Source organism: Cicer arietinum, chromosome 1, assembly GCF_000331145.2.
Source record: "Cicer arietinum cultivar CDC Frontier isolate Library 1 chromosome 1, Cicar.CDCFrontier_v2.0, whole genome shotgun sequence".
In the NCBI taxonomy this organism is placed as follows: domain Eukaryota; kingdom Viridiplantae; phylum Streptophyta; class Magnoliopsida; order Fabales; family Fabaceae; genus Cicer; species Cicer arietinum.
Genome location: NC_021160.2, coordinates 5196611 through 5212502, shown reverse-complemented (window position 1 = coordinate 5212502; position 15892 = coordinate 5196611). Strand labels below are relative to the sequence as shown.

At 28.5% G+C, this 15892-nt stretch overlaps 2 protein-coding genes across 4 annotated transcripts; one reads left to right on the top strand and one right to left on the bottom strand.

Moving 5' to 3' along the window:
* Positions 1-584: 584 nt before the first annotated feature.
* Positions 585-10047, top strand: LOC101495262 (stem-specific protein TSJT1-like). Its single transcript, XM_004486084.3, has 5 exons — positions 585-914; positions 7724-7964; positions 8622-8742; positions 9478-9587; positions 9719-10047. Exons 1-5 carry the CDS (start codon positions 712-714, stop codon positions 9752-9754), a joined length of 711 nt encoding a protein of 236 aa, XP_004486141.1. The 5' UTR covers positions 585-711; the 3' UTR covers positions 9755-10047.
* Positions 10048-11005: 958 nt separating this feature from the next.
* LOC101494709 (ATP-dependent (S)-NAD(P)H-hydrate dehydratase) lies at positions 11006-15413 on the bottom strand. Of its 3 annotated transcripts, none has more exons than XM_073364824.1 (12): positions 15273-15413; positions 14872-15125; positions 14505-14581; positions 14297-14406; positions 14093-14207; positions 13805-13867; positions 13560-13723; positions 13143-13204; positions 12666-12732; positions 11717-11782; positions 11477-11605; positions 11006-11392 (listed from the first exon to the last, which is right to left on the bottom strand). In XM_073364824.1, the coding sequence occupies exons 2-12, from the start codon at positions 15107-15109 to the stop codon at positions 11362-11364; spliced, it is 1122 nt and encodes a 373-aa protein (XP_073220925.1). In that variant the 5' UTR covers positions 15110-15125; positions 15273-15413; the 3' UTR covers positions 11006-11361. The 3 variants fall into 3 exon arrangements, with proteins under 3 accessions (XP_073220925.1, XP_073220926.1, XP_027192068.2); XM_073364825.1 differs by having other exon boundaries at positions 14872-15032; XM_027336267.2 differs by lacking the exon at positions 15273-15413 and having other exon boundaries at positions 14872-15252.
* Between the last annotated feature and the right edge of the window lie 479 nt (positions 15414-15892).

Below are 15892 nucleotides of genomic sequence, written 5' to 3'. Positions count from 1 at the left end.
TTCACCCCTCATTATAGAAAAATGATGAGCAATAGAGAAAGACAAAATAGGATGGATTGTAATGCCAAACAATACACACCCTCTGTCCTGCAAAACCAACGGCGATGATATCATGTCACGTAGTACTCTCAGAATAGCTAAAGCCAAAAAGGTATCTGATCCTGATTCTCGTGCTAGTAAGAACCTCATCACCATCATCTTGGTCCCATATAACTACAATAAACTAATCAATATAAAAAATATATTAAAAATATACTTTTTAATACATATTTTCAATTTATACGAATCTCATAAAATTATGTAAATCTTAATAAAATACATTAAAATTTAAATTAAAATCACACGAATCTTAAAAAATTATGTAAATCTTAATAGAATACATAGGAATTTCAGTTGATTAAAAAAAGTTAAAAAAATATGATAAAAAGTGTATTGATACAAATGCTCTTCGATTTAATCTGTCATAATCACAATCAGTGACGGAATTATAGATACACCAATATTTTAATTTATATCCTGAAATGACCAAAGTATCCTCTTTGTTTCACTCTATATAACAAGACACACCCTCAATTATCATTTCCCATCCCATCCCAAACTGTATAATTCTTATTGTTAGTTTTTTTTTTCTTTTATAAAACACCACAAGGGAGGTGAGAGGGGTTAACTTAATTTAATTTTTTTTAACTTTTTGAAAGAGTGAAAAAAAAAATGTTGGGGATCTTCAGCAGCTCCGTGGTGTCTCCTCCAGAAGAACTGGTGGCCGCCGGTAGCCGAACTCCGTCGCCAAAGACGACGGCGAGTTTGCTTCTGAAAAAGTTCGTTGAGAGGAAAGCGTCGGCGGTGTCACTGCAGGTTGGGGAGCACGTGCAGTTGGCTTACACACATCAAGGGGAGTCACTGCGGCATCCCAGGTATATTTAAACAATCGCCTAAACGACGTCGTTTTGCCATGCGAAATTGTTCTCATCGCACTTGTTAGTTGTTGGAAAGTGGAATTAGAAAAAGGTTCCTGATTGTGGAACTTGTTTCGAGAGAGAGAAAAAAATATTACACGAAATGATTATAATAAATTTAAGAAGTGAAAAATAAATAAATTACTAGTTAGTTCAGAAAGACGGATTAGTACAAAACTTTGTGGATACCGCCGATTGATTGTTGAGGTATATCTATCAATTTCAGAATTTCTCTATTTGGTTGTCCTAAACCGGAAATTATGGAGTACTTTTTACGAACAGTTAGTTATATTTCTTTTAATGAATGGCTCAGAAGAGTGGAAAATACAATCACCTATATATTTTCTATTTTAAAAATATAGAATTGTGATATGAGTAAATAGTAAGAGTAACCAAGTTTTACTTAATTACGGATTGTTTAATTCAACTTTCATTTTTGGTTAAACTTAATATGCCTCTTGATTGAACTTTTGAGTTACTTTGATTCATTTATGTGAATAGAATGTTTAAAAAAAACGGAAATGTTTTTAAATATTTAAAGATAAAAATATTACATTAAAAACAAATTAACAATTGTATATTTAATTTTTTAAAATTTAAAATATATTATTTTTCATGAAAATTTATATTTTTATATTCTTAAAATGAAAAATAATCATAATTAGAGTAACAATTTGGGTGGTGGGACTGGGGCGTGTCATTGAGTGATCCAACGGTGATGATTGGATAATTGTTCGGTGAAATGGAGACTCGGAGAATCTTGGGCCGATAAGATGTATTGTAGATGGAAATGTGATTTGTTTAAAATAAATAATATCATTTATTAATAATTAAATGAGTTAATAGTTGATATATATGCATAATCAATCACAGTCAATTACTTACTCATCTTACCAATTTTTCATCGTCAAATTCATGTTCAAATATGTGAAAATAATAATGTTTTGCGCATCCATTTACTTTTGTTCTGCATGATTGCCACGTCGTAGCACAAGAAAAATAAGGTAATTTTTGTTTTCTTCATATAAATAAACATAAGATATGTTTGGTCTAGTTAACTAAAAATCAATATATTCTTTTTAATAAATACATTACTTTTTGTCTTTATTTTATCACACTTGTAAAAATGATCTTATTTTAAAATTAAATTGTTAGTTATTCAATCATTCCATTTGTTGCAATTTAATTCCGGCTCATAATTATTATTTCAAAATGGTGGATATTAGTTTTACAAAAATGACAATATTTTATCACAAAATTGATATTTGTCTTCAAGTCTAATATTGGGGGCATTAAATCATTGTTTTGAGCACAAGAAGTTACTATTTTAGATTTAGGTTTTAGGTTAACCAATGATAATTAAAAAACAAAAAAAATAATTTTAAAATAAAAAAAAAATTATTTTTGTAAATGTAATAAAATAAGTTATTAAAAGTGTACTTGAATAAGAGATTGAAGACAAATTTTGTTGTTATGTTTAGTTGTGTCTCCTTTCTATCTCTATTTTGTTTTTATCTTTTTTATAATATAAGAGAAGTGATTGATAATCACATTTTATCTTAAATGATTCATCTATATTATTTTTCTCTATCATTTTACCTGAATAAATATTTTTTTATTTGTATTTTTATATTACTTAATCAGTTAAATTGATTTTTTCATCTCATTACGATATTTATTTAGTTTAAATTTATTTTGATTCAGTATTTTTCAATTAATGATATCAACGTAATTAATGTTACACATTTGGAAACGTGTATATTTTAGTTACTTTAATTTTTTCAAATTTATAAGTAATTTGTTGTTTTATGCTATTAATCTATGTGTTGTGAATTTGTTAACAAATTCATTATTTTCGGTGTTTAACAAATTCGTATGTGTATTATTATCGATTGTTGTATTATTTTAATTTAAATAAATGAATATCTTATTTTTATAAAAAAAGGTAATCAAATTAACAAATAAAATTAAGTTGAAAGTTTTAAATAGCAATTACAATAATGTTTTTTTCTTGAAGAAACAACAAATGTAGAATGAACTATAATAGCATTGCGGTATGACGATACATAAAACTGTTATGTCGTAGTACACATTGTAATTGCATATCTTTATCTAAAATTCTAGTCATTGTACCCAATTTTTTTACTTCTGGTTAAACAATTTTTGTTTTTAAATCAAATTAATTTTTGAAGAAAATTTAATTATTTTTTAGATTATTATTGTTGATGTTGAATTTTAATTTTTTTATGATCCAATCTATAATTTATTAATTTTAGTACTCTTTTACAAAAGTATTTAATTTCACTTAAATTATTTAAATTTAAATTTTATTTCAATTATTATTCAATTTAAATAATCAAATAAAATTTGAAATTATTATTTACGTTAAAACTTAAAACTGTTGGAACAGGCAAATACAATGTTGGAGATACTGGGATAGAATTCTCTACCTCATTTTCATGAGTGTTTATCTCTTCAACTCCAACCATCTAATCATCATATATCCCTAATAAAATACTTAATTTTAATAATTTTAAAATAATAATTAAACTTGTGTAAATACTCTTATGTTTCTGTTTGCGATTTCTCTATGATTGTATTGTTTTTTTTAAAGAAATAAGCATGAAAGGTAGAGTTCCATTGGAGGAGAATGTGTATGACGATACTTCATAGTGAGAGATTCATTGTTTTTTATTTGATTGACGACTTTGAAAAATCAAAATTCTTTGAGTTGTCTTACCCGATGCCGATCTAAAACAAGATACTTATAGATTTCATAAATTTTTTCATTATATTTAAGGGTTAACAATCATATATTGTTAATGTAAATAATTTTATACTAACTATCAATATAAATAATTGATTAATAACTACAGTTATATTTATATAGTGAAATGGTAAAATCAATAATATAAATTAATTTATACTAATTATATGTGATTCTTTTTATAGCATTCATTTTTAAAAAAAATTAAAATACCATTATCCTACATTTTAGGATAATGACCACTCTGTAATCTAGAGTTTAATCTACTTAGACTACTCTAAAATTTAACAAAAAATGTTTCAATCATGGTTTGGATTTGACACTTTCAATTGATTCAATATAAAATACATTTTTATTTTAATAAAGAAAAATGGAAAAGTTAAGTAAAAAAAGAAGAAAGGAAAACCCCAACAATTAGGCCATCATCCTCAATTATTAACATTTATTGTATATTGTACATATATTAAAAAATAGGTGATGAATTTAACTTTGATTTTCAACATTTTAAGATAAATTAATAAGGATTTATTTAGGTACACTTGCATATTTTTTCGCATATTTTCTTTGGAGTATGTTAGCAAATTATAATTAAAAAATAGTTGAATACAATACACATGAAAAGTAATATATTTTAAACAATGTGAATATGATATGATAATATACAATGATTAACATTCATGAAATTACAATATAATTATAAAAAATTAATTTATAATTTCTTAAATTTTCATTTTTTAATTTAATTAATAATATAAGAATAATTAATGTATCTAGATGATTTTATATCATTAAATTGTATGTTTTATAATTTAAAAAATATAAAATAATTATTTTTTAATTTAAAAATATAACAAAAACAAAAAATATCTATTTTTAAAATAGAAAAATTAATTCTATAAATTAATAAAAATAGAATGACTAAATCTATAATTAAATATAAATTAAAAGAGAATTTATATTAGGGATAATTTTTGTTCTTCTAATATTTATGACGAGTGATGTAGAAGTTTTTCAGCTTGGAAAACGACGATTCTGGATTCACATTAAGTCTGTGCACAAGAAGCGGAAAACTATTGCACCACTTATACCTAGACAGATTAAATTATTATTTTTGACTAACCCGCTGAAGACTTGTGTCTATTAAAAAAACCCATGAAGACTTTTCTGCCAAATTATATTATTATTATTATTATTATTATTATTATTATTATTATTATTATTATTATTATTATTATTATTATTATTATTATTATTAATTATCCTTTTCTTTTTTGCTGCCAAAATTGATTTTCTGAAATACTACTTAAATCCGTTTGCTGGATGCTCAAAAGGGGTCGTTCTTAATATTTATTAACAGAATTATACATTTTTGCCAAAAATTAATTTATGCATTTTGATTTTGAAATTCCTTAATTTAGAAGAGCAAAAACCAACTGATAGATAAATATCCTGTAGTTGCTGGGTCAAGATGTCTTTGTCGTATCATAGCCTCCCTTTACGTCACAATTTGTGGTTCTCTGATTGAATTAATTTTATTTATTTATTTATTTATGAAAGTGACTGAATTATTATTGATTTGAAAAAGATTTGAATTCAGTTCTTAATTAAAATGATTTTTGATAAGATTTTTTATTTTTTTTTATCGAACTTCGAATTGAAAACTAAAACCAAAGTATAAAATAAATAAATTTCATTTTAGGGTTTATTTGCAAAGCTTAAGAAAAATTATAAACGAAAAAAAATTGTCATTAATAGTATAATATATTTTTTATAAAATAAAAAATAATCCTTAGAAGAATTAACTTTATTTATTAACAATAAACATGTAAATATACAATAGAATATAAGAATTTTAAAATGATGTAAATAATATTAATTTAATAATTAAATAAAAAAAACTAATATGACATTAAAAATCTATGGTAACACTTATTTTAGAATATTTTTTATATGCTTGAAATTACTTATTTTTTGATTAACTTTTTTTAGATTGTTGGATTATGGACTCTCATAAAGGTGAGAGAGTACCAATATATTGAAAGTATGAGTGTCAATTCTTTATCAATTGAATCGATCTTTATTTATAAAACATTCTTTATCAATTGAATCGATCTTTATTTATAAAACATCACTTATTTTAAAAAACTATAACAGTCAAAGAGCCCCAACATATTACTAATAAACCATCCACCAAAACATGTCCTTGAGCTGACAAGGACAAGGAATCTACACTTTTATGAAATATGAAGAAAAAAAAACAGCCCTTATTTTGATTTAATAGTAGAATTGAGTGAAATTTATTGTTTATATTAAGTTATTAATATATATAATTTGTTATTTTAATGAGTAACATTATATGTAAAAAGAAATTAGTATTATTTAAATAAAATAAGAGAACATATATTTGATTCACTGACTTAAAAAAATATATTTGATTCACAATTAAATATTAAAGAATAAAAATGAAAACAGATTTAAAATCAAATTAAAATAAATATTTTTATTCACTCAATTTTAGAACACCCCCCTCAAAAAAAAAAAAAAAGAACTTTAGGACAAAATTATTCTATTGCAGTTTTGTCCATATCCAGTAACTCTTTATTTTTCATTTGTTTTGTTTGACCAATTAAATGATACAAATTCCGTGGTCACTTCAATGCTTCCAATTATTAGCCACTTTGGGTCTGTATTGTCCACTTCAAAATGTTGACTTTCTCATTAACTTCTGTTTTATTTCGAGTCCATTGCTTTTGTGGCCCAATGAGGATAAGGATAACGTGGAGTAGGTTGTTGGGACCATACCATGAAATAGAAAACAACGTAATTCACTATTACACAAAGATGGTGAAGAGAGATAAATAGAGAAGTGAAACTTGAAAATATAATATTAATAGGTGATGATGATGTGATGTAAAATAAAAAGAGAGATAGAAAGGGTGAACATACTTTCAAGAAAAAGCATATAGGAGAAAGTGTTTTTAAAATAATTTAGTATAAAAAAGTGTTTGAAAAAAAAAGATTAGAAACATTTAAGTACAATGTACTTTAGATTTCATTAGTGATTTATAGGGTGGAAAAGTGTTTCATCGTTGGATAACTAGATTCTTATGTGTGTCTTCCAATAGATAATTTGAACTTTAGTTCAATACATTGTGGGAACTAATCCTTTTCGCTAATCCAATTAATGTTGGTTCAACTAAATTCTAAATCACACTTACTACTTAAATGAAAAAGGTTATACAATCTTACCTAACTTGGAAAGCTGGATATCTCCCTCCCAATCACATAATTAGTTGCTATTATTTCACTATCCATTTTTAATTAGCTTGTTAATTTGGTTAAATCTAAAGAGTAGGAAGGGTTACAAGCAAACCAACTAATTGAAACTCAATTTTTTTTTTATCTAGACTAAATGATAAAGAAAAATTTGTATACAATTGCAAAGTTCTGAATTTTACCGTTCATAAATATAAAATCCTCTTCATATTTTTCCTTTTTCTTTTTATAAAATTTCTTTCAACGTTTTAACCGTATTATTTTTCTACTAACATACCCCTAATTATGTTACATCTTTTTTTTTTTTTTGCAATCTATAATAAATATTACAATAAAAATATAAATTAATCCTCTCTCTTCAAGAATAAATTAATAAAACCATACAAATTATCAACTTGTTGGTTATTAGATTTAGTCAACCTTGTACTTGTACAGAGACAGAGACAAATGTAGTCCTAGTTTGAACACCAATAGCTTACTAGTATTTGGTAGATCAAGTATATTAATGAGTGTGCAATTATTGAAATTGAAAAGGTAATTCACAGTAGTTGTTATTATTAGTAAGCAATAATAATAATACCAGTGTAATAGCCCTGTTTAGCACAAGACATGTGACAGTCATGTTAGCTAGATTGCACTTTGCTAGGTTTTGTTATTGATTTAATGATTATTTATCTCTAACCTATAGTAATCTAAATGATGAGTGGAAAATGTTAAATGGCAGATCATTTGCTGTTAAGGATGAGATATTCTGCTTGTTTGAAGGAGCTCTTGACAATTTAGGGAGCTTGATACAGCAATATGGACTTGCAAAATCTGCCAATGAAGTAGTTCTTGTCATTGAGGCTTACAAAGCTTTACGTGATAGAGCACCTTACCCTGCTAATCATGTTGTTGGTCATCTTAGTGGTAGCTTTGCTTTCATTGTTTTTGACAACTCCACTTCCACCCTTTTTGTAGCTTCCGTAAGTAATCTATATACTACCATACTCTCTATTTTTAAGCACTTTTATTAATACTTTGTGTGCAAACTTTCACAATTTTGTTTTTATAAAAGACACGTTGGTGGGTTGAGGAGTCAATTTAATCTTGATTTCTAAGTAATGTAAGATTTTTTGATATAATGGGATAATAGCTCCCAGTAGATCAGACAAGGGGCTAAAGCTCCTTATTTGATGTGTCAATGTTCCAATCTCAAGTCACATTTTCGAGATATTATCCACATTGGGACTTGTGAGCAAGCCCTCACGGTTTTAACCTTAGTTAGTAAAAGATGTCTCGGTAGATTAAGAAATGTAAGTGTTATTTATAAATTATCATTACCCTTGATTCCGAAACAATGCGAGACATTTTTGATGTACTAGAACACTTACTAAAAATGTGTTTTATTTTGTTTTTCATCTTTCAATGCACTTAGTAATTAAGGGTGTATTTGAAAATACAATAATGAATGTATCTAACACTTTTAAATAAGACTTATATTAAGAGACAAAGGTTTTTCATTCTTAATGTTTATAAATAGGGATATGGGCAGTATATGTTATCTATTGTCTTTGACCCACCATATGACTTTTTTTGTTAATTTTTACTTAACAGAATTTTGCTTCTATTGTTTTCTGTAGGACCAATCTGGAAAGGTTCCTCTGTATTGGGGAATAACTGCTGATGGGTATGTAGCATTTGCTGATGATGCTGATTTGCTTAAAGGGTCTTGTGGAAAGTCACTAGCTTCTTTCCCTCAAGGTTGGTTTAATATCTTTTGAATTTTCATTCAAGAGTGTCAAAATTAACATTATTTCCTATAAAATAAATGTGATTTTATTAAGAATACAAATTTTTGATTACTTTGACTTAAAAATCAATTTTGCTTTCAATTCTTTAGTTTAACTGAAAGTGACAGAAAGGTATCTTGCTTAAAGTTAAAAATTTAACACTTAAGTTTTACTACATTGAATGTGCTTTTAGAGTCTTAATATTCAAATATTAATCATTTCACTTCAAACTCAATTTCAACCAAATAAACTTCATTTAAAGTCAGGTTTATCAAACTATCACTTGATTATGTGGTCATATGTATTTGTCAAAATAAATTTCAATTTTCAATGTTCTAGCAACTATTTGTAGGCACTGATCCAGATAAAATGCTTATACATTTGATTTGGATCAATGTTATAACTGTATCATGCAGTTGCATATGACAAATGATTTTGGCTATTAATTTGAGATTAGACGATTCAAATTACTAATTCATCAAAACAACTTTAATTTATTTATTTATTGTTGATTTAGATCTAACAATTGCGATCGGTAGATGCGTCACATAGTTGTTCTGCATGGAGTCCGATTCATAAATAGTGATGTTGATTAATAAATATGACAAATTTATAAATAGAGGGTGAAACAAGAAAGAGTATTTATAATGACATTGTCTCGGTTCTGTTTCTTTTTTTCCTCATTGTTGGTATGGAAATTGTACAGGATGTTACTACTCCACAGAAGTTGGAGGCTTAAGATGCTATGAGAATCCGAAGAATAAGATTACTGCAATACCTGCTAAGGAGGAGGAATTTTGGGGTGCAACCTTCAAGGTAACAATTATATGAGTTTAAATAATCACTATTACAACTCTTGCTTCTCTTTTATTTTGTTAGTGGAGAAATTGGACTATTTTAATGAACTGTGTTACATTTATATCTTATGTAATATTTTGAATAATCAGGTGGAAGGGCCAGCAGTTTTTGCAGCCACAAAGTAGATATTTTTTCAAATGGAGTATCTTATGATGCATTTATGAAGTAATGTGTTTGTTTGGTTGTGATCACAGTAAGACATGCATGAAGGGGCCATGTAAATAGCTTTACTCATAATTGTGTGAAGAGTGGAAGTGTGAAACTAGTCATTGTAGAGTTTATTTATGTATTATTACATAGGATTTTCTGTGTTTCTAATGTCATTTCCAATGTAATAAAAATGTATGTGTCTGGCTTGAGATTTTAAAAAACGTGTAAATATAAACTTGTTTCAACTAATGGTTCAATTGTCCACTTATTCAAAGTGAGTAGTTATTCTAAAGAATAAAATAAGTACTTCAATTGTTTTTTACAAATAAAATGTAATTGTTTTTTAAATTATAAAACTAGTGTATATATATATATATTCTATTTTTTAATAAATTTATCATTACAGAAGACTTTAAAAAATGTGTAAATATATACTTGTTTCAACTAACGGTTCAATTGTCCACTTATTTAAAGTGAGTTGTTTGATTCTAAAGGATAAAATAAGTACTTCTATTGTTTTTTTACAAATAAAATATATTTGTTTTTCAAACTATAAAAATAGTGTATTAGTGTGTGTATATATACTATTTTTTAAATAATTTATGATTATAGAGTAAGTTAATTTGTACCTATGAATCCGATGTACGAGTTTTATTATTATTTTTTAACATCACAACTCTATTTTGCATAAATTTGCCACCATTTTTTTTTACCACCAATTGTTTTTATAAAGCCACAATTTTGCTTTTCATAAATTGTAATTTTTCATAAAAGCATTGGATATTTTTTTCTACAAATTTACTTGTAACCACAATTTTTTTCTTTCAAATATAAATTTAAAAATATAAATATTAAAACTGAAATTTAGATAAGTTCAAATAAAATAAATATTATTTCAAAAAAAAATAATATTACCAAATTATAATAAACAAATTATAGAATACGCTCTCCTCCTTAGACACACATAAAACAAATGAAACTATAAAAGAGACGGTCAGTTTTGGACTTTTGGTCTTTAGCAACACAATTATTTTTCAAATTTAAATTTAAAAAACATACACATTAATGTTGAAACTGAAATTGCAATCTGTACAGTAATGCAAGAGTATTTGATAACTTGAAATAACTTTGTTAACTTCTTCCTACATTATCAAAGTTAAAATGTAATGACCACATAAATTGTGTATGATAAGGTTTAAAGAAGAGTGAACCATGAACATGATTCCTGCTATTAAAAATAAAAATCATTTATTCTTTTGAGAGCTTTGTCACAGTTTTCTAAATTGGTCATCATCCAAAAATTCAAGACATTAACATGTAATGACCACATAAACGTTAACTTGTACAAAACTAAAGTGAATGGATGTCACAAACAGCATGTCTACTTTAGGCAAATCATACCATTAACTTAAAACATTTTATACAAGCGTCTCTCTCTCTTAATCTAATAGTCCCCACAGCTTCTGCACCATACAACAACTATAGAGGATCATAGTCTCTCTCTCTTAATCTAATAGTCCCCACAGCTACTGCACCATACAACAACTATAGAGGATCATAGTCTCTCTGGAGGTCACAAACATCATGAACTGGCAGGGCAAATATCTTCCAAACTGCAAGAAAGGATAAAGGGGCTTATTTATTACTCAACTTTCTCATAATCAAACATGTTTTTCAAATTTTCAATAACAAGCTACCTTTTCCCCAAACATTCAATGATGTCACCAGTGACAGTTGATCTTTTCTTATTTGAGAAAGCAAGGGAAGCTGCCTTCCTCATCATAGCAGAGCCAGCAATGGATCCCAACACTGTTGGATTTTTACAACTGGAACAAAAATATAATTATTAAGGATATAATAACTTATATTCAAAGATGACGCCACATACCTAAGCAAAATAGAAAATGTTCCTTGTAGAATATAGGTAATGGTATAACCTGAGATTTGAATCTGGACCAGCAGCTTCAATATGTTGGCGCGCCCATGATAAAAAGACAGCAACACTATATCAATTAAAATAAGTATGTTTACTAAAAAACATCAAATCCCGACGACGTAAATGTTTAACTGGCATTTAATTTCTATTTTCTACTGATCACTATTATTTTAGTCTTAACCCTCAGGTTCTCAAGGAAAATGAGCTTTGATAATCTGAAGTTCTGCCAAGAGGTAAGTAAAATCTAGTCAAATAACGCTCTAGCAAGGGATCAAACTCAAGTCCTACTTGAATGAGTTGACTGAATACTAATTGATTTGCTTTAACCACTTGCAATTCAACTACTTGGTTAACTGAATACTAATTGATTTGCTTTAACTATATTATTATAGGACCTTTTTTTTTCTAATATCCAAGGATGGAATAAGTGAACACTTCAGGATGCATTAATTTGCAAATAATAAATGTCCACAAGGTCATTAGACTCAATGAATTAGTGTAATTGTGGAAGCTTAACAACTTAAATTACTTTGACAACTTAAGCTATTGCTCAAACTCATAAAATACCACATAGTGATTGTCTGATTTACTTTTCTCTTTCAATGAATAAAAGCAAAAGATTCAATCAGAATAAACTAGGAAATGAATGATTCATTCCTCCCTTCCAATTTTTTTTTCATGGATGAAGCCTTTAACTATTTCTTCATATTTTTCTAGACAACTTCATTTGTTTCTGGAATGTACTTATAGATAACAGTAACAAACTAACAAGAGAAGGAGAAGATAAATCAATGATAAAAATAAAGAGAACTCTATATGACATAAAAAAAAACAATTTAAGTATAATGAGAATTGAGAACACCATATGACATAAAAAAGAGCAATTTAAGCATACATACTTTATCATAAAGTTTCATAATTACTAGTATCATGAAAAAGAAATTACTTGCCTTCCAGAAAGGATGTCACCTTGGCCACCACAGCGTCTAGGAGAACCATAGATGCTTACTGATTTGACTGCACAAATAACAGCCCAAATAACATTCTCTCTCATCTATTGTAATTGTTTTTTCTAAAGCTATTCACGGTAGCTTCTCAACACAATCCAAAATTTGACTTTTTGTTTTCAAAGTCTTATCCAGAACATGTAAGTTTTCAACAGTACTATTTCCAAAAGTGTTTTTGTTTCAAAGAAAATGGTCAAACAAATGCAATTATTTGCAAACTTTCATTTTAATACATTATCTTGTATATAACATGTCATTCGGTCACGTGCAACTGTAGTATGGCATGCGGCGTGAACATTGCATTCTTGTTGGAATTGAAAATGACATTCATAACCCCACACACAACCCCCCCCAAAAAAAAAGGAAAAAGAAACAAGATAGTAAGGAAAGTCAAGATTTTAATATTTATCGAAGATCTACCTGTGTCACCATCGTTTATTATATCAGATTTTCCTTTTTTTAGGATAGTAACACCGCCAATTCTGCAAAACGCAGTCCACAATTGTCAGTAAACTTCTGAACTTAGTACCAGATAACAATGAGAAATCACTCAAACGTATCTGTAATCCAATCAGCAATCAGACAACTTATCATGCTCTAGTTCTTTATGTTGAAAAAGTTGTTAATTATCTTTTACCAAGAAATCAAAGGATCATAATCAGCCTTCACATGCATATGCCATGAATCAGCCTGAGCATCAAGCTGATTACACGGTTATCAATACAGTGCATAATCAAGAAGGATTAAAAATTAAGAACTCATTCCAGTTAGAATTTAGAGATAATAAGTTTTCAGAGCTTTATAGTTACAGAGAGGGCTCAAAAAAAATGATCTTACTGTTTGGCAAGAGATAGCACTTGCTGAGTGGCATCTTCATCATTTACTTCTGAACTCAGGACTTTCTGTACAAGTCTCTTATATTCATTGACATTTGGGGTTAGAACAGCTAAGGCATAGCCACTAACAAGGTCAAGATTATTTGTAACAAGAAAAAGTCCATCCTGAAATATGCCCAATACAGTAAGAAATAGACACATGTTAATTAATCAGACTACAAGGTGTCAAAACCTCAACATACATACCCCATCTATCACAATTGGGATGTTTGACTGTCTTGCATGTCTCATGATTTCACTCACACAGTCCTGATAACATTGTACAACTGTTAGTTAGTAGTAACGATGGAGGACACGGGAAACAGGTAAGGTAACAGGATATATATACATGCATGTTAACATATACATGCATACATACTGAAAAAGAGAACAACATTTATCACAAAGCAAACACAAGAAGCTAAAGATAGATATGCCATTTCCAAGTGTATAATAAAACCGGGATCAAGTGAATCTTATGAAGAGAAAACATACTAGAAGAAATGGGTCTCTTCCAAGGCCTGGACCAATGACTAGACAGTTAAATCTTTCTATCCATTTGTCAACTTCAGCAAGAACCTTGCTTGATATCATTTTCTTGTCCTCTTCCCTGAAATCAGTCTCTCGTTAAAAACAACATTCACTTGGTATTGTTTGAAATGTGCAGTCAGAAAGATGAAGATTCCATAGAGGTCATACCTGACATTATACGATTCTTCCAATACAGGGTGCACAATCAACTCAGGACTATAGCTTTTAATGACATGAGCAGCATCTTTTGTACAGAATACATGAGACAAATCTGCACCCTGCATGGATGAAAAAAATGGTAGTATGATTTTCATTCAAGAAGAATAAGTATAGTAACTTAGAAAAAAGAGTAAGAAGGAAGAGTACAGATACTAACAATTTTTAAGGCTGAAATAGCAGCAAAATATGGGGCACCTGTATATTCGCGGCACCCTCCAATAACAGCTATATTCCCTGATTTGAAACAGAAGTGAATGTTTTTTAGATATTTCTTATTCTCTATCAAGAAAGACACCGACATACATATAAGTAATACAAAGTTAGTCCTTGAGACATAATTGACAACATATTACTTTCTGAATTTCCTTAGATAAACACAACTCACAACAGCTTTGGTAGGGCTCCAAAAAAGTTAATTTTTTTGTTTTTAATCCCCCTACTAAATTTTGAGTCCTACAAATTAGAATGAAAAACATATTCATAATCCTAAAAAATGATGAGATGGATTTGCAAGAATTGTGTACCTGCCTGGCCTTTATGTCTACTAGAATCTAGGGCAGGAGTAATTGCTCTAATAATATTCTCAGCATCAACCTCAACAGACTGCATTTTTCCAGAACTATAATTGGTGTGATGATCAATGCCACCTCCACCTCCAAGAGATCTTATCAAGAACTGTTGCCTTCTGAAAACAGGTGAACAATCCAGTAGCATACAATTGTTTGCACAACGCAACAAACATAACTTGGAATTCATTAACATCACCAAACAGCAATCCCTATTCACAACCCAATCATCATTATCTTACAAACACGAACCCCCCATTTCTCATACCAAATTCATATAAAGACTTCAATTTTTTTCACATAACATAGCACACCAACACAACTAGTGAATAAAGGGAACCAATTAAAAAAAAACTTACCAAAAAGAAGCCTAGAAAGGAACTAAGCTCAGAATTCAGGAATAGTGAGAAAGTTTCTCTCTTTTCGAATTCTTTTAACTATTTGTCATAGAATGAGTCACGTGACGTCCACGTGTTCCCAATTTGGAAGATACTCAAAACGACACGTCGTTTTCAACTTTTTTTTTATACAATATCTAGAAACATCCACATTCAAAAGAGAGGAAATTTGTGGTTTTTGTTGTTGAATTGAAGAGGGTAGGATCAGGATTGTCTAACTTTGTGGCGGGAAAGGTACTCTACCTTTCATTCTTTGTGAACGGTTGGATGAATCTAATGCTTCAAACATAGCCACGTGTCTTTATTTTTTCTCAAATATAAAAAATGGTAAACCTGCACGTGTCTGCAACACCATTGTCATCCAAATCAACCTCCATTGTATCACCCTCGTTGACTCACACCACCGCCTCCGTCGTTAAATCGACCATTGTTGCATCTCCACTACGGTTCATCTGCCGTCATCGTTGACCTATATCATATGTGCTCTCACCTTGTAGCAGCTGCAACAAAAACATTCTCAGACTATTTCCAATGTCCGATTGAGATGGCACCGGTGGTCGGAGTGCATGATGGTCACATTT

Bases quoted from the DNA above. Each gene is read 5' to 3' on its own strand.
- LOC101495262 (XM_004486084.3), top strand. From the start codon at position 712: ATGTTGGGGATCTTCAGCAGCTCCGTGGTGTCTCCTCCAGAAGAACTG. The intron at 915-7,723 runs GTATATTTAAAC...GTTAAATGGCAG, and splicing joins GAGTCACTGCGGCATCCCAG to ATCATTTGCTGTTAAGGATG. The intron at 8,743-9,477 runs GTTGGTTTAATA...GAAATTGTACAG, and splicing joins ACTAGCTTCTTTCCCTCAAG to GATGTTACTACTCCACAGAA.
- LOC101494709 (XM_073364824.1), bottom strand. From the start codon at position 15,109: ATGTTAATGAATTCCAAGTTATGTTTGTTGCGTTGTGCAAACAATTGT. The intron at 12,733-13,142 runs GTAGATCTTCGA...TTATTTGTGCAG, and splicing joins AATAAACGATGGTGACACAG to TCAAATCAGTAAGCATCTAT. The intron at 11,783-12,665 runs GCAAGTAATTTC...TAATTGATATAG, and splicing joins GGTGACATCCTTTCTGGAAG to TGTTGCTGTCTTTTTATCAT.